The sequence below is a fragment of the Mixophyes fleayi genome, chromosome 10 (assembly GCF_038048845.1).
Source record: "Mixophyes fleayi isolate aMixFle1 chromosome 10, aMixFle1.hap1, whole genome shotgun sequence".
Taxonomy (NCBI): Eukaryota; Metazoa; Chordata; class Amphibia; order Anura; family Limnodynastidae; genus Mixophyes; species Mixophyes fleayi.
Genome location: NC_134411.1, coordinates 49,895,950 through 49,922,223, shown reverse-complemented (window position 1 = coordinate 49,922,223; position 26,274 = coordinate 49,895,950). Strand labels below are relative to the sequence as shown.

Genomic DNA, 26,274 nt, shown 5'->3' with positions numbered 1-26,274 from the left:
CGGGTAGTAAAAACGATAGCCAAGGTCAAGGGTCACAGGCAAGCAATGTAATCAATAAACACGCCAGAGGTCGGGGTCACAGGCACGGTAGCAAGGTCCAAGGTACAGGCAAGAGGTGTCAGGGTCACGAGCTAAACAGGCAGGGTCCAATAATCCAAGCAGGGGTCATACACAGGGAATCAAACAGAGTATCCACAGGACATGGAGTAGCAAATAGGAGCAGGTCAGCAAGACTGGGGCAGAAAAGCTATAACCGGCAGTGAGGCTCAGACCTCACTGCCTTATATAGTACTAAGAGCCAATCAGGACAGAGGAGGACAGGGCTGACAATCAGCCTCAGGAGGCAGCTAATTAATTACAAGCTAGAACTAGCATAGGTAATAACATAACCAGGAAGCATGTATAAAAATATAAATGAACCAGTTTAAATCATATGAGAGCTCCCCCTGGAGTTGGAGGATGTCCCTACACCCTCCTACATCTATGCCACAAGGACAATCCCAAATAATAATAATAGAGTATAGAAACTAGAGCACGCGCCTGGCTACTAGATCACGCCAGGATGGAACGTACCGCCGCGGCTCATGACAATATCTCTGCATTCTTTATATATTGGAGCTTCAATGTATTTGATTTCCAATACAATGCAAAACTTTGTAAGTAAACTTTGATTTTGTCAGCATATTCATCGCTGTAGCTTTAGATACACATCGAAACAATACACAGTCGTTTTCTTCCTTGATGAGTGAACGATACTTGATTCAGTTAGTGGGATTTTGAGCTATGTTTTTGGATTTCTAAAAATTTCAATATAAAACACAGAAATGCTAAATGATGACATTTCTTCCTCAGCAATACTAATAATAAAAAAAAACAATTACAACCTGGCTATATGCAGACAGTATTGTGGCTGGTGAAATTCATGGTGGATCTGCCGCCAAATTCCCCCATTTTACAAATTGGATTAACATCGGCTCCAACCACACACATCGTCAACTGTGCTTCAAACTGTCAGTGACCTGGTTCATCACTCGTACTCACCTGGTTCAGGATCAAGCACTCAAACATGCAGGTCGGCTATTAAAATTGATGAAAAACTAAAATGTTTGTTTTTAACAATAAGTGTATTTAGTGAAAAAAACACTCATTTACGCTCTAAAATTACAAATGTTGCTGTGGACAATAGAGGTGCTGAGAAAGTTACATGCTGGCAAATATTGCTTAAAATAATGGTGGTTTAAAACCAAGGAGTATATTTACTAAACTGCGGGTTTGAAAAAGTGGAGATGTTGCCTATAGCAACCAATAAGATTCTAGTTATCATTTATTTAGTACATTCTTCAAAACGACAGCTACAATCTGATTGGATGCTATAGGCAATATCTCCACTTTTTCAAATCTGCAGTTTAGTAAATATACCCCCAAATCTTTTTCACAATCCTTGCAGAAATCTACAAATGTTCCCTTGTCCCTCAAATAGGACACAATTCTGTGAATTCTGAATTGAATCAATTCACTTACATATTCTAGGCTGACACAATAAGCTACACAACTCAACATGTTTTAAACAAGCTGATGAAGTTACAGAAATAATCACAGAGTAATGAAAAGTGACACTGACTTCAGTTATTTTCTGCTCACCTGAATCTCTTCAATGCTGTGTACAATGAACATGTCCTGCAGATCCTCTGTAGCTCCATCCATCCAGTTATTGAATGGTGCTGCTCTCTTGGCAAACTCCAGGTACAGCTGGTCAATGGTTTCCAGGAGTTTCTCTACACGCTGTAAAATAATACCATATACTAATATATTCATTTTATTGATACTTAATAAACTTACCAATTACTATATTACAATAAATATGTTAGCTGTGGTATATGGCTGAGTCCTTTACCTCAAGAGCATCTCTCCTCTTCTGTGTGAGGGTGCCCAGAGTGTCCCACTGGTCACAGATTGTCTGGCAGCGGCTATTGACAGCTGCAGCATCATGGTAGTCAAGCTCACTGTGGAGATAAAAATGTCAGCTATAAAATGTCAGCTGAAATGCATTTGTAAACAAACATTATACCAGAATATTGTTGATTTTTTTTCTAGAGTTTTTGAATCAAACAAGGGCCCTCCAATGTCTGACTGGTGTCATTCAATAAATTTGTTTGCATTATTTACATTTGGCCACTAGAGGCTCTGTTACACTAGACAAGTTCATGAGTGATTGTTTAGTTTGATCTTTCTTCAGCAAGAATTATAATATCTTCAAATAAATACATAAATAAAACATGCAGTAAACAAGGTTTGTTGTATGAAAACATATCCATATGCTTAAAATATTTATATTTGTATACTTTTTTAAATTAAAAGTTTATTTACTTAACATCAAGAGCTGACCTATATTTTGTCCTTACTGCATTATCACCATGTGCCCCAAACTCACTTCAGCTCCTGAGCAATTGCAGCGATCTGCTCTACACGGTCCTGGTGAGCAGCCAAGTCGCTCTCAAAGGCTTCATGCTTGCGCACCAGGGCTCGGATCTCCATAAGAGACGCTGATTCATAATCTCTCTGAGACAGCAGTTCTTCCTTTCCTGCACATTGTAAAGTAGCATAGATTAATGGACAAGCATCTGTTGTTTAACCTGGTGGAGTTACATATTCTGTTTTATCACAGGAATTGTATGTGTTAGGTCAACTAAAGAAAATAATTGAGTAGAAGCTGGAAGAAGTTTTTTTATGAAATCACTTCTCTTTTTATACCATCTTAAAACAACAAATAAAAAAATTAAAGGGCATATTTTAGTGTAAATATAACACATTGAAACCTATTCTCCTACTGGTGTCATGGTTCAAATTTATAAGCCTGCATCCAGCGGTCAAGCACTGATACTGATCTCTAAGCATTGGCTTTTAGGTTATGTCAACTGATCAGCTGCTATAAACATTTATTTTTCTACCACTATCGAAAGTTGAGGGAATCATGTGTTCCTCTAAAAAGGAAAACAATATTTGATTTTAATCTGTGTCATTTTATCATTAGTTGCCGCTTTTAGATCTATTGGTTTTGTCTCCTCCTACATTACAACATTTTACTGCAGTACAGAGGAAAATATTGGTGCTAAGTTATGACTTTGGTGTAAAAGCTCATGAAAGCCTATAGCCATAAATTTTCTCTACCTACCTCTGGTCCAGGACTCATGGAGAGTAGCCTTCTGCCTAAACTTTTCTGCCAGGTGCTCCAGTCTCTCCAGTCTCCTGATTTCCAACAGAAGCCATTCTTCATATCCCTTCTCTACTTGCTCCAGACCTTTCCATGCATTGGCAATATCCTAAAGAAAAATATATCAATGAATGACGAGTCAATTTCAAACATACATCAAATAAAATCAAATGCTGTTATACTTACAGAAACCATCTTGCCCTCAGACGGCATGAAAGCAGGGCGGTTGCTGAGTCTCAGCTTGGTTTGCAGCGTGTTGAAGTTGATTTCCAACTGGCATTTCTCCTGAACACGGGGTGGCTTGTGAACCCTCCTGTAGTCCCTAAAGTCCTCCAATTTCTTCTGCATGGCGCCCATGCTCTTCTCCGGGCTTCTGTTCTCCAGCCAGGGGATGGTGCGGCGTATCCATTCCAGGAGCTTAGGACAAGTGTGGACGGTTATTGTAGCACTATTTAATACATTTATTAATCTGAATTCATAATGGAAATTTTTAGGTACAAAACTATCATGTAATACAGATGAATAAACTAATGCTATGTTTCACAAATATCTAATGTCCTTGTATTTATATTTTAATAAATATATTTTTCTTTTAGCAACAGTAATTCAGAAAATACACTTTTATTTAAAAAAAATATGGAACCCAAGAGTGACCACGTGATGTAATACAGGTCCGAGGCTGAAGAAAGGTTTAAAAACCTCTTTTTATAAAAGTTTTTTGGGTAAAACTGTAATAATGATTTATGGAAAATAAATTTATTTTCTATAATTAGTTCTTATAAGCCATCATATCAAGATTGTGGATCAATAAAAAAAATCATAAGCATATATAATTATTATTATTAATATAGTACAGTGCATGTGGTTTATATAAAACAATGTAAGAACCCTACATAATAGGTGTTGTGAGTGGAGGTATAATAGATAGTATATGGAAGTACTGTGTTTTCACATACTAACCTCGCTTGCTAACTTCTCATATTCTTCCATCAACTTCTCATTCTCCTGGTTCACTGCGAGAACCTTACAGATCCTGTTTGCTGCAGTCTCAGCCTGTGCAAACAATTACATTTCAGTGAAGCCTTGAATTACACAGTGTAACTACACCCAAAACATGCACAAAAATTGTGAAAAAAAAAAAGTTGAAGTATTATTATTTTGAATTTCTGATTTATGAAAGTTTTAAATGTTATTACCTGCTCAGCTCCAGCAAATGCATGGTAGAAGCAGGATACATACGTCATAATTGCCTTCTCATCTGGCTTGGGTGTATTCACAATATCTAAAGAGAAGAGTAAGAAATGATAGATTGATGGAACTTCTCTGGCAGCCCTTTTGTCCCATATGTCTGGTTAATATTAGTTCCACACACCTTCTGCGTCCAACATCTTGGGGATATCCAGGAACTTTTCCGCTACTTCAAAAGCGGTGTTTAGGTTACCAATAGGGTCATCCTATAGGGATTAGTTAAATGGATTATTTGCAAAACAGCAAACATTTTGTTTTGTAGAAAGAACCTATTACATATACATGAATGTATGAAACAATAGTACAAGAAATGCAACAAAATATTTATCAAGGCATTGAATCCATTAAAAAAACAAAACAATACTGTGAATTTACCATTACCACTTCCCTCAGCAGAGCCTAACTGCTAGTGGTATTTCCTCCAGTCACACTGGATGCCCTCTTCTCACTTGTACAGTTCTTTGTATAAGTAGTTTCTCAGACAAATCTTTGTATTGTGTTTAATTTTATTTATAGACGTTAGTTAGATCATATCTAAGCCACATTTTTACAAAGTAAACATCAATTCTTTCATTATAATTTAATCTCCTTCAATCATTTATATACAAAGATAGCCTGTCTCTGAACCTTCTCAAATTTCCCTATGTCTTTCTTATACACAGGTGCACAAATCTGTACTTAAGATGTGGTCTAACCAGTGATGTCTACAATTGCACTATTAATCTTGCTTCTCAGGTATCTTTGCCCCATTTTATTCATACCAGGATTTTATTAGCTTTTGTTGCAGCTTCCTGACACTGACATTGTTAGTAAATTAGCCATGTTGAATGGATTTTTCTATACTTCCCTCACATTTTTAAAAATATGTTAAAAGAAGTGCTGCTTCAACATATTATTGATTTAGCTATCAGAATCATTGTAAATCGTTCTTATTGTATTGAAACATATATATAGATAAACAATTCAAACATATAAGTGTATTAGGGGAAAGAAAACATCTACAAAAGTAACCAATACATCCTGAATAACATTCAGAAATGTCTAAAAGAGTTTTTGTACTTGGAACAAAACTTTATTGACTTCATTATTTTACCATGTTATATGTGCAATAACATCACATTCATTGCTGGAGAGATTGGTGTTCATTGTAAGCAATCTTGTTTTAATTATTGCAACTCTTTCCTATGTGCAAAACTAAATCTTCATTTTTAATAATTTTGAGTAAATGTTTTCATTCAGTTTTAATACACAGTCATCGAGTAAATTATAAATTCACAAAATAAACAGAAAACATAAAAAACACCCTAAAGGATCACATATAATCTACAAATTAATAATATTGAATTTCTTCTAAACTAAATTTATTAAAAGTGTTACAGAAACTCCAGGAAACACAATAAATCCCAATAACTCCAGTAGTGTTTTTGGAAGACCAGGTACAAATTAGCAAAATCTGATGTCTATGCGGGAAACTACGACAAGGATAACACATGGCTTGCTTTACCTTCCTGAGCTTGGAGTAGTCAATGAGGTCGGGCCTGTGTCTATGGATGAGAGCACACAATGCAAGGCCATCCTTCCAGCTTTACAGGACAGGGCAGAAAAAGAGAAAGAGATTATTTGTATGCTTTTAAAATAGTAGACACTTTATTTGTGCAATGAGTATAAACAATATATATAAAACTCACTGGAACACAGGATGTGGATGGCAAATGCAAAATTACAGCTACAAGATAATGATATTTTAATACACTCAGCAGAATAAAATGGCACTTTAGCTGTCCCACCAACACCAGGATGACTAGTCACTTTGTATAATTATCCTCCAGCAAGTTGTACATTTCTACACTGCTACACCAGTAGAATCAGGACAGATCCACTTGTAATGTTTCCATAGGGAATAGGATCCTGTGGATGTTTGTCCACCTATTTTCCCTTTTTTGTAAATTGTGTGGGTTAGTGATGCAAAAAATAAAATATGGGGACTTTTACTGTCGCCATATTTATACCAACTTTTTGATGCCATTGGTCCCCTATTATACTGCAAGAATAAGGCTCTTCTTTATTAGGAAGCATTGGGGTTGCCGTGCAGACAACTACGGTAAAATTTTGACCTATAAATACAGGGTGCCCTTTTTAGTATGGGACATTCTGTACGTACCCTTTCCAGCCATGCTCCTACAACAAAATCTACATTCTCTGTGATATGTGACATGTTCTAGATTCTAATTTGCACTATGTAGAATTTTTTATTGCTTGTTGTTTGTTTTATGTTACCCATAATGCAAAGTTAACACCTGTTAGCTACACTGTGATGTAAAAATAGTTGTAGCCCTGACTGATGACAGCAAGTGCACTCTCGGTAGTTTCTCCTAGTAAGCAGATTCCATAGACGCCTGTCGTTGTGAAGCAGTGTCTACTCAGCAGCAGGAGTCACATAACTGGAGGGCAATGGAAAGCTTTCTTTGATACGGCATCAAGATGAAAAAACATGTAAATAGTTTGAGGTCTTGGCAGTCCGTAAATCTATCTCTCTGTACAGTGATAGGAATGTTGGTGCACCTTTACCTATTTTAGGTAGACATAAACTACTATAGTTACTGTAGCAACGAAATTAGAGGGACTACTATAAACTTAAAGTTTTTTTCTACTAGAAGTCAACACTATAGGTGCTGACACTTTCTTTGGAAGTTGCCAGATAAATTTACATTTGAACCCAATGAAGCTATCCACACACCAAACGCCTTAAGGTAAGCAGGACAGAATTTTCAACAATTATTTAGCTCTTCTCATGTACTGGCGCATGCCACGGTTCTGGTCATAGACTGGCTAGAAGAAGCCATATTCTCAATGGTGGTGGCTTAAAGCTACCAGAGACTGGGCAAGCCCTGGAATCCACTACATTTTTATGCCTGATCACCCATTAAAACATTCATAATTCTCTACTATTTTCTCTGGACAACTTTTTGAGTTTGCAGTTTCATTATGACATATGGCAAGATCCTCACCTTAAGTGCCTTTAAATACATTACTCATCTTATTTTAAATTAATTTAGTAACAAACAGATTAAACATCATCCCAAGTTTATTTGATTATACAGTAGGGCATTGTCCCTAATGCAGATTCATTGGCCCACACAGCATCTCATGTATAGGTCATACACCACTGCAGTACATTGCCCTTGTTACCATTACAAAATCCCTTATGGTTCATCGCTGTATTCTGGTGATATGTACATATTGCTGCATCATTGTATTATTGACATAAGCCTTAATTATAAAGTACCTGCATATTGCTCAGACCTGTTCATTAGGGATCATGCTACAAACAAATGACTAGCTTACAACTATTATGTTATGTTCCTTTATGATATTACCTGATGTGGAAATTTTGCACGTTGACATTTCTGTAGGGAGCAGTCTTCCTTTGACACCAGAGCAGCAAACCTTCCTTAGCAGATGTTTCTAAAAGGACACAAGAAATTAAACGTGTGTGTGAATATTCAAGGAAGGTGAAAATGAGCAATGCAGACAATTACACTTCTATAAGATAATATATGCAAAATAGATTTTCTGGAACCTCTAGCGTAAAAGAAGAAAAAAAACAAGCTGTCCTGTGTGAAAAAGACATTAATTATATTTACAAATATAAATGTAGGAGCAATGGAGCTGGAAAGCTAATAGAAATTACTTTTGAGGCTTGAGAACTCTGTTTAGGAGCTAAAGGGTCTAAATAAATCCAGCGTAAACTTTATACCTGTCTTATAGCATGAGATGCTCTGCAAAAATTCATCACTATGGGCCTGATTTGTTAAGGAAAGGAAAGCATAAAAAGGATTAACTTTACACCTCGGCAAAATCATGGTTTTGCATTGGAGGGGTAGCTAAATTTAAAATGTGGGGACAGATTTATAGTTGGGGTAAGGCATGTGCTAGATCAGTGTTGGCTAACCTGTGACACTCCAGGTGTTTGTGAAACTACAAGTCCCAGCATACCCTTCCAGCAATAAGCTGCTATATATTGGCAAAGCATGCTGGGACTTGTAGTTTCACAACACCTGGACTGTCACAGGTTAGCCAACACTGTCCTAGATCAATTTTAGATTTCAGTGTAAAAAATAAAGTTAGCAAGTATTTGTGTGCTACATGAAAAAACAGCCAGTATTTATCATATGTGCAAAATAATAAACTAATATGCACCCCTTGCATGGTAACATGGTTTAGTCCAGGAGAAAACATACTAATTTTTTAACCTTACTTTCCCTAATGAATCAGGCCCAATGTGGTTTCCACTGAACAATGTTGTTGGTTGTGCAGGTCCTAAAATTTTAGTAAACTAATCATTTCCACATTATTAATGCAAAAGGCAAAAGGTTTCTACTCGCACATATGTGAAGATCTTGCCACAACTATGTCAGAAATACTTTTTTGTACGTTGCATATAGTTAGTCCATGAGCCTGTAGCTAAAAATGGGACCAGCCTATTTTCAACACTAAGGGGGGGAATAAATACTAGTGAAGTCCCGTCAGAGCCTCCCATCATGAGACTCTACAGGATGTTAGACTAGTAAAATATCGCTGATTACTGCTTGTACCTCACATAAATTGTGAGCAAAAATCTGTGATGTTTTAGATACTATAATACCTGGAAGTGTGTGCAGGAGCAGATCACACAGGGTTTCAGAGGAGCTTTCCATTGAATTCAATTCTCCTCTAAGACTGATCTCACTCTCTAGCAATTACAGGATTATATTAATTTCTCCCACCACAACTACAAATATTATTCTTACAGAGTGCAGAAATGTTTAGGAGCAAAGTAAAAAAAACTACTGATTGCTGCCTGACAGGGGAGGGAGGGATGAGAGTCCAGACATCTGCGTTCTGAATCTCACTTGATGCAAGTCAGCTGAAATCTCCAGCACCAGGGGTGCACGCAGGGGGGATTTCTGGTTCTCCAGAAACCCCTCCCCTCCGCGAACGAACGGTACTGTACAGCAGCTGAGGCGCTGTCAAAGAAGCGTCCGCGGCTGCTGTACAATTCAGAATCGCCGAAATGGAGCTGCTCACTCTCTCTCTCTAATCCTGCGTTTGTCCCTGCATATAGTAGGTTACAAACAATGTCATTACATGTTTATTTGTCAACCAGAAAAAAAACAGAAATGTTAAAAACAAATCAATGTATTATAAACTGGGGCATAGAAACTAAACAAATTTGTTGAGCACCCATTTGATTCCCTCAAATAGGGCCTCCTTGCTTTGCAGGCATCATTTCAAGAAAATAAGAGAGCATCTGGGTAACACAGGTGAAAACATTTACTATGATATAAATACATACTTGCCAACTCTCCCGGAAAGTCCGGGAGACTCCCGAAATTCGAGTCAGTCTCCCGGGCTCCTGGGGGAGATGGCATTTCTCCCGCATCCCGGATTTCACCGAGAATCGCGTCATTTGATGCAATTCTCGGTGAATCACGCCATTTTGGAGGGCGGGAGGGGGCGGGACGAGGCCAATTGCGATTGGCCTCGTCCCGCCCCCTCCCGCCCTCCAGTCTCGCCCCCTCCCGCCCTCCAGTCTCGTCCCCTCTCCCGGAAACTTGTTTCCGGGAGTTGGCAACTATGTATAAATAAGTGTACATTAAGGGCCTGACTTACACATACTTGCCTACTTTTTAAATCTGTACTCCAGGAGATTGGAGTACAGATCAAGTGACAGAGGGTAGCAGGGGGCGTGGTGATGCAATTACATCACTATAGCCCCACCTCTACCATAAAATACAGAAATTCAATGCTGTGAATTTCGTCATTTTACCGGTTCCGGTAAAATGAGTGTGGTTAACTTGTGTCTGCACAACCTGACTGTACTGAATTTCCACAAGAACAGAACTGATTCACCTCAAAGTATCAACAAGAGGTCTCAAATACTTGCACAAATGCACTTATGTTCAACTGTAAATCCATACTTCCTTAATCTCCCGGAATTTCCGGGAAGCTCACGAATTGGGCACACATTTAACTTTCATCTGTGGGGGCGCAAATTTGTACACCGAGGTGTAATTCTAAATCCCCCCATTACCACCGATGTGTTCAGTAGCAATCAGCTGAAATGTATTTGGCCTGTTTAGTTCTGGTGAAATTTGAACATGTCTTGAAACATAATTTCTTCACAGGATGTAGGAAAGCAGGGGCAAGCTTGTACACTTGGAGGGAATGAACCAAAATGAAAAGCAATACAGGCTACAACAAAGAGGTGCTGGAAGGGGTAATAGAGAGAGACATGCAGGAGATATCTGCTGGAATTATTTAAATGGGCAGTGGCATTAGAAGGAATCAACATGAAGTGAAATAACAATCAGCTAAAAACATTGGTATAAAACTTCATATTGTAGGTAGTTTTGTAAGAAAATATATATTTTATTTTCATATTATAATGTATAAGAAGAAACACAATTCAGTCTATGAGACAAAAGACTAATACAAGAACAAAAGAAAAAACAATATTCAGCCTATTATAAGCATAATCAAAGCATATGTAAATGCCATTGCCTCATCAACTGGTCATATTTAGACTATTACTACCATAATGAGAAGAGTGCAAGGTCTTTTTAGGGCAGAAGGCATGGTGATACCTAGTGCTTTGTAATGTCACACAGCACCTGAATGGCTTTGGGGAAATAATGCATCCTCATCAAGAAAAACTTATCAACATCCTATCAATGATTGGTATTCCAGGTATGAGGATATCCCAATTGCTTACTCTCCATGAACCTATATGGGATATATATACAGCACTTTAACTATTTATACAAGTAGAGTATTATTAAAATTACTAATCAAAAAATATTCTATCACTTTGCCCAACACATCTTACCCCTCCACAACCTGAATAGTATTCACTGGATTGTAAAGCCTTGGGGGTATATTTATTAAACTGCGGGTTTGAAAAAGTATATAGCAACCAATCAGATTCTAGTTATCATTTATTTAGTAATTGTAGTATTCTACAAAATGACAGTTAGAATCTGATTGGCTGTTATAGCAACATCTCCACTTTTTTGAAACCAGCAGTTTAGTAAATATACTCCTTGGCCTTAATTTTGCATCACTTTCTAAACCAACTGGCAGCAGTATATGTGAAGTGATTAGGATTTACTCTCTTAGTAGTAGGAGTTACTGTCAAATACCTTAACATTTATCTTCACTTATCTGCTGACACTGTGTTGCTTATAATATAACTAAATAATATAACTATATATTTTCTTTGTGTAAGTCCCATATGCTGAATCTCTTTAAGACAGGGTTTGTGCTAAACATTACTTTAGTCCTGAAGTTTAATGGTGGTTGTCCTGACCTTTGCTGTGGGTTTGTGCCCATTTAATAAAATGGCCCTTCCTATATGCTGGGTGAGCCAAGTGCTAACTAGCACAGAATAGACACAGCATAAATCTAATGCTAGTCACTAAGAGTTTATAGTGCAGTGTTTTAAAAATCAGTATAAAAAGGTAGTATAGTGTCATCTCATAGTCTGTGTGCAAGTTCTTTGTAATGTACTGTATAAGTACCTTCAACGGAAATATCCTGAATTGCGAAACGCAGAATAATAGTCCAGATCATACCCAAGGTCATCTTCAAATTACCATCAACAATTTCTGTGTGGGAAGAAAGGCCAAAATTAGTAAACTTAAAAATGTACATTTCAGTCCCTTTTGTAACCCATGTATGTTTAACTCTTATTGCATTAGCTTCTATCACTGTTGTGGGATTATGCTAAGTGGCAATGGCCTGTTGTGCAATAAAATACATAATATGAATTTGTGAGGTTCTGTAAAAAGAAGAAGAAGAGGAAATCAAAGTTTGATGCTATATAGTTTGATGTAAAAACAAAATAAAATACAATTACTGCAGAGACAGAGAGAGTTTATAGCGCCATCTTGTGTAACTGTTAGAAGTGGTTTTGTTTTCCTTATCTTTTTACTAGTGGCACATTATTTTAGCAGGGTCAGGCTGATAAACGCTCTGAGAATATATTGCTGTAGAGGTGCTGCACATCAAGTGTTTTATTTTATCAAAAATAAGAACTACATTTGGCCCCGGCTGGATCTAAGTATCTTCCATATGAACTTAATAAATGGCCATCTTGCATCACATGATTCAGCTTTGAAAGTATCCTATGGGATTTATATAAATTGGACATCTTAGAATTAGATCACTAAATTGCATTAGTCTGGATAATTAAAGAATTGCTAAACCACAAAATTTTCATTTTTATATATGAACCATGAAGGTAAAATACTTTGTTCAGTCTTAAACTGACATTCCAGTACAGTTCTATTAAAAAGTATATTATTACCTCCCCAGTCCATTACAGACAGATGAAGCCCGTCTTTTGGACAGTGTCCTAATGGGATCTGATACACATCATAAAGAGAAATTTCAGTAATTTGAGTTCTTGTCAAATCACTGATCCAGCCCTTGTGTATAATCCACCAATCCCAACAGTGCAGTTCTGCATGCCTAGCTATCAGTCTCTTATGTGTTTGCTCTGTTAGAGAAGCACTCCCATGCTAACATGGTAACCTGTTGCAGAGGAATTAAAGAAAACATGGCAGACTTATTTTGTTAAGCTTAAACATTCCAGTTATTTCATGTATATCATTCAGGTCAGTAATACACAGCTTTTGATATATATTAAATTCAAATAGTGGCTTTAATTTCCCTTCAAGAACATTTGTTAGTTCACTAAGAGCTCCCCATGTGGGTCATTACAAGACTAAGAACAGATAGGGCCTCATTTAGAGTCAGACGCAAAATACGTTTTAGGCGCATCCACCACAAAACCACAATCACGCATGTGCAGCAAGCACCATATCCGCCTGCATCTTGGATGCAATTTACACTTGCGACAGCTTGTGGCTTACTATGAAGGAAAGGGTGAAACACGGAATTGTGAAGGTGTGAACTTGTATAATATAGACACAGGGGGTGTGACCCCATAGGTAAATCCTGGACACAGACGCAACACACATCAAAAAAGGGCTAAAACTGTGCGGCAGGAATTAGGGGGCACAAGTAGTTAGCTAGCTGCACGAACTGCTCGCAGCTCGGTAGGGTATTATGAGTGGGATGCAACTGGGGTTGCATGCCACTCGTAATACCCTACCAAGCTGCGGCATACTCCCATTCCTCCACGTTTCTGACGCACATTGAGTACGACTCTAAATGAGACCCATAATGTCTATCAGATAAAACCTAACTTTATTTGGTTATCCTGTGCTACCACTCACCCTCAGCACCAATAGAAACCAATTTCACCCCTTTGCTGGCAATGAAGTCCAGAGCCTTGTTCACATTTGCAATCTTGTGGAATCGCATTTTTCCTTTGTCTGGTTTTGGCAGCCTCTCTCCTGTAAGACAGCAAAATACAAGAATGAAATATCAGCAAATTAAAATCTATTGTACAGTTTATGTTGTTTTATACCCTTCTAATCCTACCATTTCTAGTGGTCATATTATGTCAGTGCAGCCTGATAAAATATCATGTTAATGGGGAAATCCTTGCCGTACATGGCACACAAAAGTTACCCTCATCTTTCAAACCGAGTCATTTATATATTTAAATTTATTCAAACAAAGGCTACAAAGTAAGTAACATCAAGTAGAAAATTTGCAATGAAGGAATAATACTTAAAATGTTTATTTCTTATTTGACTGTCAACAAATCACACTTTTGATATAACTTTTAAATAAAAACATGAAAAAAGAAAACTGAGCAAAAACAGAGGATGGGAGGAGGGGGTTAAGGACAGAGTGGATACATTTGTAAGCTTGTGAGCAGGGCCCTCTTACCCAGTGGTGGATCCGGGGGGGGGGGGGGGGCGATCGGGGCAATCACCCCCCTAGCAGGGGCTTGCTGCCTGCGGCTGCACAGTATGTGTAGGTCCATTCGGCAGACAGAGAGTCCTGCCAGGCTGCTCTGATTGTGTTTTAAACACAATCAGAGTGGCTGGGCAGCACACTCTCTCTGCCTGTCTCTGCCGAACGGACCTGCAGTGCGCAGATGCAGGCAGCCTTAGCTGTCAGAAAGGGGGTGGGGACTAAATGCCCCCCCCCCCTTCCTAAATCGCTCCCGCTAAATTATTTTCTAGATCTGCGCCTGCTCTTACCTCTCTGTCTGTATGTATTACCCAGTATTGTTTTATTACTGTTTGTTCCCAATTGTAAAGTGTTACAGGATATGCTGGTGCCATATAAATAAATGTCGATGAATCAGGTAACAGAAATAGAGGTGGGAAGGTGGGGAAGGGAATGGTAGAAGCCTGAATATGTATCAGTCTGGAGAAGAGATTGGTGCGTTGTCTTGGAAGTGCAAAAATCAATTATTAAGTTTTGTTCTAGGGGGTTAAGAGTGTGATGTAAAAGATGTTTTATAAATGGGAGTCTCTTTGAACTCTAGCCATTGAAACCAGACAGCAAAAAACTCGCAAAATCTATCTATTGCTGCCAATGTGATTTCATCCATGGACAGATAAAAATCTATAAGGCCAAACCATTCCTTAATGATATAAGGTGAGGGGGATTTCCAATATACCAGAATGAGGTTCTTAGCGGCATTATTTAAATGTTTTAGAAGGGAATTCTCTTAATTAGAAACAAATGAATTAGGAATAGAAAGGAGACAAAATTGCGGGTCAACTGGTACCTCTGCCCCCGTTATCTCCTCTGAAAGACTAAATATTATTTACCAATATGTACTGAGTTTGGGGATAACTGGCTGAAATTTAAGGTGAAGAACTCAAACTCTGAGATGGAATTATTTTATTCCATAGGAAAACTGATGTTCCTCAAGCTGTATACAAACAAGGACCAATTCGACAAATGACCACATACAAATATGGAATAATGTAACCCATATTGTAAAATATAATCATTTTTAAATATTAGACACAATCAAGCCGGTTGTGTGACCATATAAAAGCATGAATACGGAGTCCAAGTTCTGTTTTACAAGTCACAGAACTCCCAGGAGTCTTGTAATACCCTCTAATAGTTGTCTTATATATAGATAGCAACTACCACATTGGCCGTGCAAAAAGACCTCAATTTCAAATGTATACTTCCCTCTGTCTTGCATTTTGATTGTTGGCCATCTATGTCTTGTATTATGTTGTATTCCCCTACTGTATGGCACTGCAGAATTTTGTGGCATCATATAAATAAACAATAATAATATTTATAGTATGCAAGAATCTCACACGGGATTCTGCAAAAATTTAATTAATTTGCTGATAATTTCCTGCAAAGACTATTGCAATTCCTTACCTACTGGTCTTCCCGTAACCAGACTCTCACCCCTATAATCTAATTAAAATGCAGCGGCTGAACTAATTTTCCTTGTAAAATGTTTATCTTCTGCAGCTCCTTCCTGCCAGTTCCTTACATTGTTTGCCTGTATTTTACCAAATCCAATATAAAATACTTCTACTAACAGACCAGGCCATAAAAAACACCACACAAACACACATCTCTTCACTTATTAAATATCTCCCAACTTACCCCTTCGTTCTGCACAAGATCTTCATCTCACATCCGCACTCATAACCTGCTTTCACCCCTGAATTATATTGGCCTGCACCCACTCTATAGAATACCCTTCCCACTTCTCCATTCAAGCTTTTTCTAAACTTCGCTCCAAACCTCCCTAAGCTTCTGTATCTGATTACCATCCCTATACACAGTTCCACACACAACTTACATCTGTTCTCATTCTATGCGCAAATAGAACTCTGTGGCAGCACTAGGTTTTTTTCGACACAATACTGGGAGCTCCAAGATATCCTACAGCTTCTCTAAAAGAGTTATTTAATTTACTCTATGCAACATGTCAGTGACTCAGGGAATTGCTTGCTAAGAAAGTGTAATATTAAAAATGAGGTAAATGCAGAAAATTAAGTAACAATTAGCATTTAACTTTCATTGATCTAGTGCAAGTTAGACATTAAGGGCCTGAGTCATTAAGGAGAGCAACGCATAAAAAAGAAGTAATTTTGCACCTGGGCAAAACTATGCTGCATTGGAGGGGGAGGTACATTTAAAATGTGGGTACAGATTTATACTTGGGGTAGGACAATAAAGTTAATAAATATTTGTGGGCTACATGAAAAAAACAGCCAGTATTTAACTTATGTGCAAAATAATAAACTAATTTGCACCCCTTCCATTCTAACATGGTTTATCGCGGAGAACATTTACTCCTTTTTTTTGCCTTACTTTCCTTAATGACTCAAGCCCGAAGATCCTAGGTTAGATTTGGAGACAATTCATGCCTTTTGTGTGTGTACAAAAAATATGTCCGGCCAACACACTTCTTGCTCTGTGGCTGTATTTGCAGTTGCACACATCTTAATATATATACAACTTGTAACCTAGCATTGATGCATCCATTGCAACACTGTGATCACCAGCATCGTCAATAAAGAAATATGCACCAGGCCTATGGCACTCACAAAGGTATCTCTACATAATATTGATTTCTTTAGTGTAGGGGTTATCCCAAATGATCACCAGACAATAACATCTCAGGGTCCACATCTTTTGAGTCCATAGTTGCCAGGATGGGGTAGATTGGGCACTTGAAGTGACCTTTTTCCTTCGCCTGCACTATATATTTGTTTCTGTAGTGCAGTGACTGAGCCTTATCATGCACATATGCACGTCCTCTTCCCCGACACCCACCAACAGAAAATAAGTAGGAATTTTAGAGCTTTACATCCCATGTGTGCTGAGGGCAAGTGAGACTTGTCCTTAGCACTTTAGAAATATATGTGCAGGACAAGTCCTACTCGTCCTTAGCACTGAAAGGGATTAGGCTACTTCTGAGTCAAAACAGGAGCATGGTTCACTTCCACCTCCACTACCTTACGTTACTGAACTTACACATAAACACCCCTGACACGCTCTCTAATTGCAAGGGGCTGCAAGTCTAAGATGTGCTCATTTCTAAATACGGATGCAAGTTTTATGCACCCAGTGCCACCGCCGCGACTCACTTCCGGGCACTGCTCAGCGTCCCGGCCGTCGTCATGATGACCGGGACGTCATTTCCTCTAGCTCCCGGCCGTTGCCTAGGCAATGGTCGGGATGCTTATTACACGCAGCGCCGCGGCCCGGCATCTAGGGCAGCCGGGCGCGTGCGCTCATTATGATGATTATAGCCCAGCTGGGCTAGATTACCTCCAGTGCAAGAGGAATTCTGATTGGTGGCCATCTGTTTATAAGGCAAGCCCTCCCTGCCGGTTATAGTTCCTGCTTGCAATACTAAGCCTGCTGTGTACCTTTGCTCTCTGAGTACCTTTTGAATTCTGACTACTGTTGCCGACCCTTGCTTTGTTTACTGACTACGTTTGTTTGCCTGTGCCCATTGACCCTTGCCTGGACTACTATGCTGCTGATTTGCCTGTGACCTCAGACCCCGGTTTTGTGTTCTGGATATTCTGTCTGCTGCCGGCCTGGACCCTTGCCTAGACGTCACTCTGCTATTGCTCCTACCCTCTATCGCTGGGTTCCCCTCAGTCAGCGCACAATTCACGACCCTCAGCTGTCTGCGGCCAAGCCTGTCCCCACCACGAGGGACTGCAGCGAAAACCAGACTTCTGAGCAGACTCCGGGTTTTGTGTTGCGGGCTGTTGGGGCTCCTAACACTCAGGACCTCATTCATCAAGGAACGTAAATGCCGACTTTGTGTTTATTATCCGCAAATTTCATCTGCGCACGTCCAGAACCGGACCATACAAAACTAAACTCAGCAATGTTCAATTCATCTGCATACGCAAAGGACACTTACTACAACTTGCGAGTTCTGGGAAGGAATGGAGCTGGGAAGGGGCGTTCGCAGGGGAGAGCTGGCAAATTTTAGCCTGGGGGGCAAGACTCGATTTATCAGCCTATTAGGAACATTTTAAAGGAATAAAAAATGCAAGTGGCCCAATGACCCAGCCCAAGGTAGGCCACTATGGGACCGGCTCGAGGAGCAGATGCGCCCCAGCCCCGAAGCCCAGCCTGCCCCTGAGCTTTCACCTGTACTCAATGTACAGTAAGGGCAAGCCAAGCTCGAGCACACACAGCCATGTCCAATTCAAGCTTGGGGCATCTCAAAGGTACTTGTTTTTCTGTTGTATCTCTTGCTCCAGCTACAGGGCTAGTTCTCGTCCTGATTAATAGCGATGACAGTCACGTATACATGCTATAAGATGTGCAATCAGGAGCAATTTAAAAAAATTATTCTATGTTCAGTAGACATTCAAATGTATTTCATGGAAAAAATATTTTAACTGTTGTCATTAATGCCTATATTATTAACAAGTGACATTAAATGGAATTTTTTTGTTTTCCTGTGCATTCATTTGCGAATGTATATTCCACATATATACTGGATGTATCCTGCAGTGTTTTATGTAGTAGAGTAGAGCAGATTTAAACCCGAGTTCATCAGTGCACTATCTTAAGATCCACCCCATGTTGAATTTGGGCGTGAGAATGCCCGAATTCTGTGCGTTTTACAACAAGCATACATTGCACTCAGTATGTGTGCCTTGATGAACCAGACCCTCAGAGTGCAGATAAATTTATGCAAGTTTGCAAGTTGCATTTTTAAGGCCCAAAAATGGACTTACATACAACTCTAAATGACTCCATTAGGTTATTTATGAACAGCAAATAATACAAATCTAAAATCCTTTTATATTTTTATATTAATGCACTTTTTTTGTGTGAAAATCTAAATTCAGAATTTTTTCATAGGTGATATTAATAAATGACTACAGATGAAGGAGCACAAACATAATGAGGATACACAGCTTTAGTGTCTGTATCCCCTATAACCTACCACTGCAGATATTGTTTTATAAAGGTCTTTGTTGTTTTTACTTTTGTTCCCAAAGAAGTTGGTAAGTCTGTTGGTAATCTAGTGTTATAGAATGCATATGACTTACCAGAGATCACCTCAAGTAGAAGCATCAGTTTAAGCCCATTTCTGAAATCTTCCTCAATGTTCTCAATCTGCGTGCCAGCTTTCCTAAGGTGGGAGTTGCACCAGGCTGTGAAAGTCTGCAGAGAAGGTAAAATTAATAATAAATTATATATAGGTATTAAAGGCAGTATCAATTTAAACGGATGATGAAATATTGGAATGTACCTCTGAAATATATAAATTCCTTTAATGTTTACAGCCTACCTAAATGTGGCACTCAATGACCTGTACCCATCCAGCTCGGCCTTTATGCCATCCCCATGCTTGTTGACCTGCTTCCTCTAATCTCATGCTTCTTAGTAAACTATTTAGAGCTCTTTAAAAATTTGAGTCACAAAAGCAAATATTTTTTGCAAACTAATGTTTGAAGTAGTTTGCTTATTACAGTGGTGTAAGAGGTATGTTTCTACTTTTTTTTATTAAGTAATATCATCAGACATGCACATTGCCATTGTTTATTAAGGGGACAAGCAAGAGATTTACCCTTTCTGTTTCTTTGCACAGGATAAAGGACATTTTCTAATTATTATTATTAGTGTGTGCACTGACGTATGTTATATTACCTGGAAACTGGATTTGTAGCTCAACAACAGCTGGCAGCAGTACATGGTTTAACTCACAGATGGTACATTATATCGCTGGACCTCATATCAAAATTTGGGGAGGGTCCACGCATGCACAGTGAAGCCCCTTTACTGCAGATGAACCAGATGGGTGCATGTTCAAAAAAGGACACACCCTGCTCTTCAGAGAACAGAATGGGGGTCTTGGGAAAGGTGAACTCCACTAACCTCTGGCCCTCTTGTGGTTACTGCTGGTTTTGCTTCCTATAAATTACATGTTTGAACAGTATTACACAAATCAAAATGAAAATGTGATTCATTCTGATGAACGTTTTCTTTAAGCCTGGGACAATTTGTTCTGCCTCTAGCTCCAGGTATACACCTTGGGCCTGATTCAAAAAGGAAATCCGGTTTCGTAATGTATTGTCCATCAAATTGCCCTACGCATGCTCAGAAACAACGCCAGTGAACACAAGTGCATGCAATCGAATGCAAAGGACAATTCTGACTGCCTAAAATTTGAAGGGCGGAACAGGGGAGGGAAGGGGCTTATGCACATAGTCAATGGACAGTAAGGGCTTGGCAAGGTAAAGTGCATGCACATTAGTCCGATTCAATCTCTGGGCCTCTCTCAGATACGTTTTTTAGCCATATCACTTGCACCACCTAGAGGGCAGATGTAAGTGCTGATTGTTAGTGATGACAGTCGCGTATACATGCCAGAACATGTATTTGCAATCAAGAACTGTAAAAATGCAGTTTATATACAGTAGACATTAATAGCATCTTTGTAAATGTATTTCATTAAAAAAAAAAACACAATTTTTTTTTCTGTGTACTTTTTTTTATTGATTATATTATTAACAGATGTTAATGTATTTTATTTTTTGTTTCTTTCTGTGCGTTCTGATGGGACTTTCAATTGCACATATGCATTGCGCATGTCCTGCAGTGTGTTGTGTCTGTCTGCATACAGTAAGTGCCCTGTAAGCAGAGCGCATTCAACTGGAAACGTTTTTTGAAATCTGCTTGTACTTGAATACAGGCGTTTACTTTACGATCCTAGATGAATCAAACCCATTGTCACTAAATCCCTCCATAGGCACAGTTCATAACAGTGCATGTTTTCCATGTCTCCTCTAAAAAACTGACATGCAGCAGGACAGCGGAATCCCTGACTGCGATGCAAGGAAATCCTGATAATATAAATGATCTAAGTAGTTTGAGTACGTGTTTGATAACCACTATTATAGAAAGTATAATGTGTACTGTTATTAATGTAGATGAATTATAACTAGTAATGGATATTTGCCCTGATTAGAGATGACCGAAATGTTCCGTAGAATATACACCTCACCTCATTCCCCATATTAGCAGGGAATTTTGCATATTTCTTGTGTGGAATTTAGCTCTAAGTATTCCCCTATTGTTTTTATTCTGCCTGAAATTTCCATATCATTTTTATTCCATTTACACTTCTGCCCATCCCCATCACAGAGCAGGATTAATTGATACCACTGTCATCTCAGTGTAATGTGGAATTTACAGATACAGCCTGGAATGCCATTTTGTGGAATGGTGACACTAATATGGAACGTGAAGATTGCAGTCCTGATACTATGCATCTCTGAGAGACAACCACACAATTCAATACATGTAAAATTGCACCACAACTTCGCTCATCTGTAACCCTGATGTCTCTGTAATAGAACTATAACCAGAAATAGAATCTATGATATTTGTTTAATAGATACAAAGCAAAGATGTTTTTCTTGTTCCCTTGTCCTGGACCAATTAACTATTTTCTCACAGCAGTCTTAATAGGAAGGTACAAGATTTATAGAATGAGAAGGTAAAATGAGATCACACATGTATGCTACATGATGTGATATTAGAATTATGTGACATCATGATCTTATATAAATGAGCTAACATGTCAGGACTGTATTATAGTACCTGGCTCGTCACAACCAAATAGAAAGCAACTGCTAATACAGCCTGTGAAAGGCATGTAGGTCCTCTGGAAACAAGCACCATATTGATTTATTTAGAAGACCCAAAATGATCAAATTCATTTGTGCAGTGTATGTTTCAGGCAACTGTGTCAGAGTGATAAAAATGGCTTAGTGGATTAGGTAATTCTGCTCATATATGATATTACATGCGGTCATGGCTGCTGCAGTATGCCGTCAAAGCATACTTAGCATACTTAGCATCATATATAAAATACTGGATGGATCTACAGAGTCTTTATGAATAGACCTCAGGGATTTTGAAAGAGCAGTGGTTATTTTTTTTAGCAATTGAGCTAAGCTCTGTATTACTTATGTGTGTTTCAGAACAAATGTAATACATTCATCAGTTTTTGCCCATGCATAGCTGGATCTCTTCATCACCAGCAGTGATGTTTCTTTAAAGATCTCTTTTGTCTGAGGCTTCTGGCCAACCACACAAATCTGTCAGCTTCCTAGAATGCTATTTATAGAGTAACGGTATCCTGGAGAGTCCCAAAGAGGGTTTATGGGATGTACACTGTACATCATCTTGGAATGAGGGAGTTTGCTACCTCATACCAAATGGAAGGACAGGTGTGAGATCCTATTACTGTCTGTAATGTGCTAGTAACGTCTTACTGCAGATTTTGTGGCAATGATGCTCTATTTTGGACACTACCTACAACATGACACCTCTGCTTCCGCCACTGAAGCTTGCTTTATGGTACTGACAATGTATACAATTTAGTCACCATTATTTATCCCTTCAACATTGCCGCTTTGGTGTAGTTAGGTCATTAATCAAAAATGTCAACAAAGCAAATAATTAGAAAGTGGTACTAAGCAGCACATTTGGTCACAATAGAGACTGGATAACTGCCATTACCAGTGTTGGATTTGTACCGATCAGGTGATGACCATACCCTATAGATTATCACCACCTGGACTGCATTGTTACCATGCGGAGTGGATTAGCACCATTTATCCTAGATCATTACCATGTGGACTGGATTAACACCCCATGCACTGAGTCATACCCATGTAGACTGGAATCTCAGCACCAGATTTATCATACCCACCAATACTCTTTGCGAGATCATGACTATATCCATTCGCTTAGTGCCTCCCAGATCTAAGAATGACTATGGTCACTTGATTAACACTACTTACACTGTAATATCTTACAATACATAGAATTAGCAGTGAAAATAGAAGCATTCGCTTTTGGAAAAGTCCTTTAGGGTTAGACCTAAGGGAGGCGATTGCTGGTGCTTTGTAATTAAATATATTTTTAAATGTATTGTAATTTTATATAAATCTGTAGTTTTGCTGCACATTATGTTGGTGCGGATTTATTAGGACACACATAAAATAAAGATATCCATGCTCAAGTTTAATTACTGGAAAAATACTTTTATTTCTTTTAAACAGACCTGGTAGATGATGAGGGAATGAAATTCAGTTGTGATGTGGGGTGAATAGCTATGTAACTGGGTTAATAAAATGAAAACTTGATTAAAAGCATAGAGGTTGGTTTATCTGCATATACATATCCACACACTGGATAATCCTCACTCAAGCAGGACCAGAGCTACCCACACCATATTTCCATAATAGATAGCTTATTGCAAGTTATAGAGTTTTATCACAATTTTAAAAGTTTCAGAATCATACCGAATAGTTTGTCACTTCACAGGATTAGTATTAATCATTGGAATACCACCCATACTGATTAATTTTCCAGTGTAATATGGATCATCACCATTCACACCCATTATTATCATTAAACAACAAAGGAAAGGACAGAGCTAGTGCTCTGCAAGTAAGCCATAGTTCCCTATGCGCATGGTATGAGCATGTATGAGAATGTAGTGCTGTATAAAAAAAATCTTAAAACTCAGTGTCCAGCTCAAGTGAGCTTACAGTCTTGTTTATGGTGCTTGTGACAAATAAAATAAAGTGACTAGCCCTTCATGTAAAGGTCCACTCTCATGCTATTCCATGAAACACATTGTATAACCTTCCTGGTTATTTGTATCCTTTGATTGATTTGTTTTTTTGTAAACATTCTTTATTAAAAATCTTTTGAGTTAAAAATAAATAAATACAGTGACTGTTCCAATGTCAATATTACATAGCTTGCACCCTTACAGAATGTATCCTCTTTCAATAAAGTGGCTTATGTTAAATATACCAGGTCCAAATATATATATATTTTCCAATAAAACATAATACATGTAGTTCAGAAAATACACGGATGTGATTAACTTGCGTCTCTAGGCCTTATTGTACTACAACAGTTGCACATGAACACATCTCCCCCGCTTCTCTAAGCAAAAGGAGCCGCAAGTGTAAAATTGCACAAATGCACATAGGTCCATTCTCAATAAGGCCCATGGGCTATGTCTAGTGTGAATTCAACAGTATAATTTGAGTGAAAATTTCCAGGCTGGAGCCTTTAGAAATAGAAATATTAGTGGACTTTCTATTCTGCAGTCAGTTAGTGTCTGCCATTTCATTCATACTTTTTCTAAGCACCAAACACTTAAAAAGCACCTGAGAATCATAAACCAATAGATCACGTATTATAGTGTGAACTTCATCGTGATGATTGAAGATGTGCCAAAATTCTGTGCAAATTGAATTTCATGGTAGATATGCCATTTCGCAGATGTGCAACGTTTCAGTGAAACAATTGAGTTTGGCTTTTGCTTCACCATTCTGCACTGTATATGTACATTAGAATTTCACATAATTTAGTCTCTAAATACTGTCAAAACAACAATGCCCAAGTCATTCTCCAGTGTGGTGTGGTTGGGCTATTATTATTATCTTTTTTTTCTATAAGGCACTACAAGTGGTCTGCAGTTTAAACAAACAACAAATTACATAAATTCAAAAACAACAAACTTTACAAGTAATGTATTTACATAATTTACCATCAGCATTGTTTATTTATGAGTGCAGCTCAACAATACACAAACAGAACATAATACAAATAAATATTGAAGCAATGGAACTAGCAAAAGCAGAATATACAACCTAGAATCTAAATAATCCTTTACAAGAAGACAAGGAGGTGAGTATAGGAAATGGAAGGTATAGAGGGTCCTTCTCGTGAGAGCTAACATTCTAGAGGGACGAGGAGGGAGTGGCGGGAACCAAGTGGAATGGGCAGGTAGAGCATCAGGAGGGAATTGTTTTAGGATAAGGAGGATTAGGCAAATGTGCAGAGGTGAGTTTTGAGGGGGTGCTTCCAAGATTGAAGAGGTGTTTCTGGTCAAGTGGGGCAGGGAGTTCCAAAGGTGTGTAGCAGCATGGGTGAAGTCCTGCAGGTGGGAGTGTGAGGTGGTGATAGGAGAGGAGGAGAGGTAAAGGTCATCAGCAGAATGGAGTGATTGTGTAGAGGAGATATAGGAAGGGGGAGGCATTAAAGAGGGATTATATGTGAGAGTAAGCATTTTAAATTATGCCCTGGGTTGAATGGGGATTCAGTGGAGTGCTTTGTACTGAGGCACAGCAGAAGAGGGACATTGGGAGAGGAAGTTTAGATGGGATGCTGCGTTCATGGTAGACTGTAGATGGAACAGACGTGTGACAGGCAGACCAGGAGATTGCAATAATCAGTAAAAGGAGAAAGTAAATGCATCATTAATGTGTTGTTCAGTTTCAATATTGTATTTAACTTTTATATTAATGTACATAAGTGTGAGTGAAATACAGTGGGCCATATTAAGAGTTAGGAGCAAGGCAAAAAAGGAACAAATTTGCACCTTGACAAAACCATGTTGCCCTGCTGGGGGGAAGGGGCGGGCTGGCCCGGGGGGCTCAGTCTTACCGCTATTAGGGCCAGGGGGTAGGCCGGCCGGCCGCCCCCCCAGATGCAATATAGCCTGTTTTCACCGGCGGTCGCATCACATGACACGCGATGCGGCCGCCTGTGCGCCCCCCGGGCTGACATCTCCCAGCCCGCGCCTGCTGGGGGACGGCCAAATTTAAAATGCGCTGACAGATCTAAAGTTGTTAGGGGGTGTCCTAGCTCAAAGATAAATTGCTGCCCAGTATTTGTGTGCTAACGCAAAAACAGTCAGTAATTTCCCTATATGAAAAAAAAGTAAATGCATTTGCATCTCTTCCAGTGAAACATGATATTTCCTGGTTGAAATTTGTACCGTTTTCTTTATTTGTTACTACCTCTAAATGAAGCCCAATGCATGTATCTAGGTGTGCAAACAG

The 26,274-nt window shown here is 38.7% G+C and overlaps 1 protein-coding gene across 1 annotated transcript in view; it reads right to left on the bottom strand.

The window, feature by feature from the left end:
- The window catches only part of ACTN3 (actinin alpha 3), a 57,052-nt gene that overhangs the window by 7,462 nt on the left and 23,316 nt on the right, over positions 1-26,274 (bottom strand). The window contains exons 2-14 of the mRNA XM_075188735.1: positions 19,444-19,558; positions 13,741-13,860; positions 12,019-12,105; positions 7,837-7,924; positions 5,964-6,042; positions 4,584-4,665; positions 4,408-4,493; positions 4,172-4,264; positions 3,398-3,628; positions 3,173-3,320; positions 2,432-2,582; positions 1,895-2,003; positions 1,642-1,782 (exon numbers count right to left, since the gene is read on the bottom strand). Coding sequence (XP_075044836.1) covers positions 1,642-1,782; positions 1,895-2,003; positions 2,432-2,582; positions 3,173-3,320; positions 3,398-3,628; positions 4,172-4,264; positions 4,408-4,493; positions 4,584-4,665; positions 5,964-6,042; positions 7,837-7,924; positions 12,019-12,105; positions 13,741-13,860; positions 19,444-19,558 — 1,530 coding nt within the window. The remainder of the gene's footprint in view (positions 1-1,641; positions 1,783-1,894; positions 2,004-2,431; positions 2,583-3,172; positions 3,321-3,397; positions 3,629-4,171; positions 4,265-4,407; positions 4,494-4,583; positions 4,666-5,963; positions 6,043-7,836; positions 7,925-12,018; positions 12,106-13,740; positions 13,861-19,443; positions 19,559-26,274) is intronic.